This window comes from Castanea sativa, chromosome 10, assembly GCF_040712315.1.
Source record: "Castanea sativa cultivar Marrone di Chiusa Pesio chromosome 10, ASM4071231v1".
Classification (NCBI taxonomy): domain Eukaryota; kingdom Viridiplantae; phylum Streptophyta; class Magnoliopsida; order Fagales; family Fagaceae; genus Castanea; species Castanea sativa.
Window position 1 is genome coordinate 38,990,448 of NC_134022.1, and position 2,745 is coordinate 38,993,192.

The window sequence follows — 2,745 nt, forward strand, 5'->3', positions numbered from 1 at the left end:
TCTTCTTTTCTTTTTTTTCTTTTTCTTTTTTTTGCAGTTTAGGGATGTTTGAGAGAAAGGATTGTTTGCATTTGGAGGGAAAATGGGTCAGGGAAAATGGGAATAAAAAAAAACCAAACATAACGGAATTTGAAGTCCCATGATAAGCATGATCCCATGTCTTTCTCAGTCATTACCGCCAATTATATATATCACCCATCATCTCTCTCATTCTTTCTCACATAACCACTAAACCTGTAGATCCACTGCCGCTGTTCAGGTATTTTCTTTTTTCTTTACTTTTGGTTTTGTTCTTAGTGTTTGTCATTAAATTAATAAATATGTCTTTAATAAATAATGGATTAATATGTCTTTGATAACTGAGAAATTTTCATTTTAAGAGAAAAAATGGTAATCTAAAATCTTCTTTGCAGTCGGCTTTGGACCTTTGAACCCCTTCTTTGCAGTCGGCATTTTAACCTCCAGGTTTGGCATTTTAATTTCAAAATCTCTGTTTCTTTATCCCTAACAATAGCTTTTTAATTGACATCACTTGATCAACAATATAATATAATATCCAAATTCTAAAAATTACTTTTTATTCTTACCAAAAATGATAATACCAAAAATGTTAATCGTGTGAACTTTTATTTAGTTGGCTCAATGATTAAAGACAAATTTTGTCTAGTTCCTTTTCATGGGGATGGAAAAGTTCACTGGTAAAAGTTCTTTGGTCACTAAAAACAGTTCTAAACTTGTTTTGAAATTTCAAGATTTAGGGCCAAAGTCTTTTAGTGTATTGTTCCAAACTTTCATAGAAATAATGAAATGTCTCTGTTTATTTTCCCCATTTTTTTTTAATTTAATTAACAATCTGTTTGTGTATCCATTTAACTTCTTTTGCTTTAAGTTCACTATGAATGATTTGCTTTTAGATAAGTGATATTTCGTTTAAGTTAATGGTTTTCACTTGCTTTAAATTCTTTTACTTTATTTTCTTTACAATGATTATTTTTCTTTGTCAATTATATTATTTGTTTTCTTCCTCTCTCTCTATCAATATATATTAGTTTTTGGCCCCCTTAAGAGAATGTCTCCACCTGATGGACCACCGCATGAGATGGTAGTCCTTACTGCATCTGGTGAGTGAAAGTCTAATCTTTCATGTAGTTATCTTTGTTAATGTTTAGACTTTGAATAAGTTACTTTGCCAAAATGATACTGACAACTATCTTATTTTTCCTAATAGCACCTATGCCCAACAAACGGAAAAGAGGTAGAAATCTATGCACCAAGTTTAAAAAACTGAGGGAAAATGGACTTGTTCCAATAACCATCCCTCCAGGGGCCCAAGGACCTGTGGGCGAAAATGCTAGTGTGTTTACAAGAAGGGTGGGCTTCATCGTTCGTGAACATGTGAACCTTAGCTATCAATCTTGGTCTAAGGCCCCACAAGAACACCGACAAATGTTGAAGAATCGTTTGGTGGTAAGTTGTTACTACAAAGGCTATGGTATTTAAAATTTGTGTAAAAAAAGAATGATAACTGTTTTTTTAATTAGTATGTTTTAGGTTGATTTCACGTTGGACCCAAATCGCGTTGAGGATAAGAAATGTATGGAGATTTCATTGTCTACTACCTATAATAATGTTCGGAGTAACTTTTACAAGGAGTTCTTGAAATTTAGTAAGGAGGAAGTGAGGACCAATGTTCCACCAGATTTGACACAGGACAAATGGGATGCTTTATGTGATCTATATGAAACACCCACCTAGAAGGTAAATCTTGTTCAATCTAAAATGTTAATAATTTTCAATACAAGTATATTTTGATATTTTTTTATTATGATTGTTAATTCTCTTCGTTTTAATTAACTTTTTTCTTTTTTATCTAATACTTGTTAGAAAAAGTCAGACAAGAATAAGGACAACAGAGGAAAGAACAATACTGGTCACACTTGTGGATCCAAATCATTTATTGCTTACTATGAAGAGGTTGCAACAATTTAATTCTTTATTATTTATAATAATGCTAGTGTATACATGTTAATTTTATCTTTATTATGTGCAGAAAAAACAAGGTGGTAAAGAGATTGGAAAAGTGGATTTTTATAAGATGACCCGTACAAAGAAAGATGGTTCTTTTGTGACTACTACCAGTGAAGAAAATTACGTAATTAATATTCCAATTTGTATTCATATTTATGAAAGTTTCATATTGATAATTTATAGAGTAAATCTTGAATTAATTGCATAAATTATTTAGTAAGATTTTATGTCACCTGTGCAGAATCTAATGAGAGAAAAAGTAGCTGATGAAGAGAACCAAAGCACTGAGGAGGAAATTTTTACAGAAGTGCTAGGGACAAGGTGAGGCTTTGTAAGAGGGATGGGAAAATTTGTGATTCTGACCCCAACCCCTTCTTCTCATTTGCGATATGAGTCAAGCTTGAATATGGAGTTGGAAACCTGCAAGCAAGATTTGTCCAATACGATGCTAAAACTGTCTGATGCGGAGCAAAAACAGGGTGAGTCGGATCAAAAACTTGCTGAAACACAAAACCAAATGGCACAATTAGAAAGTCAGGTAGAGGAACAACGTCAACAACTAGCCGTACTGATGGCAAGGTTTGGTAGCTAGTCTATAAGGTGATTAGTTTATTAGTATTTGAGACTTTGTTATTACTTTATGAAGACTTTGTTATTACTTTATTAGTATTTAAGACAGTGGATTGGAATTTATTATTATGTGCAAGTTTAAGGCTT

At 32.3% G+C, this 2,745-nt stretch overlaps 1 protein-coding gene across 3 annotated transcripts; it reads left to right on the forward strand.

Moving 5' to 3' along the window:
* LOC142613023 (uncharacterized) lies at window positions 1-2,745 on the forward strand. Of its 3 annotated transcripts, none has more exons than XR_012840223.1 (8): window positions 1-259; window positions 414-465; window positions 1,050-1,121; window positions 1,229-1,467; window positions 1,542-1,758; window positions 1,885-1,974; window positions 2,051-2,152; window positions 2,270-2,745. XR_012840223.1 is itself a non-coding variant. In XM_075785200.1 (6 exons), the coding sequence occupies exons 3-5, from the start codon at window positions 1,070-1,072 to the stop codon at window positions 1,753-1,755; spliced, it is 495 nt and encodes a 164-aa protein (XP_075641315.1). In that variant the 5' UTR covers window positions 12-259; window positions 414-465; window positions 1,050-1,069; the 3' UTR covers window positions 1,756-1,758; window positions 1,885-1,974. The 3 variants fall into 3 exon arrangements, 1 of the variants encoding a protein (XP_075641315.1); XR_012840224.1 differs by having other exon boundaries at window positions 1,651-1,758; XM_075785200.1 differs by lacking the exons at window positions 2,051-2,152; window positions 2,270-2,745 and having other exon boundaries at window positions 12-259; window positions 1,552-1,758.

Bases quoted from the DNA above. Each gene is read 5' to 3' on its own strand.
- LOC142613023 (XM_075785200.1), top strand. From the start codon at position 1,070: ATGTCTCCACCTGATGGACCACCGCATGAGATGGTAGTCCTTACTGCA. The intron at 1,122-1,228 runs GTGAGTGAAAGT...TTTTCCTAATAG, and splicing joins GGTAGTCCTTACTGCATCTG to CACCTATGCCCAACAAACGG. The intron at 1,468-1,551 runs GTAAGTTGTTAC...AGTATGTTTTAG, and splicing joins TGTTGAAGAATCGTTTGGTG to GTTGATTTCACGTTGGACCC.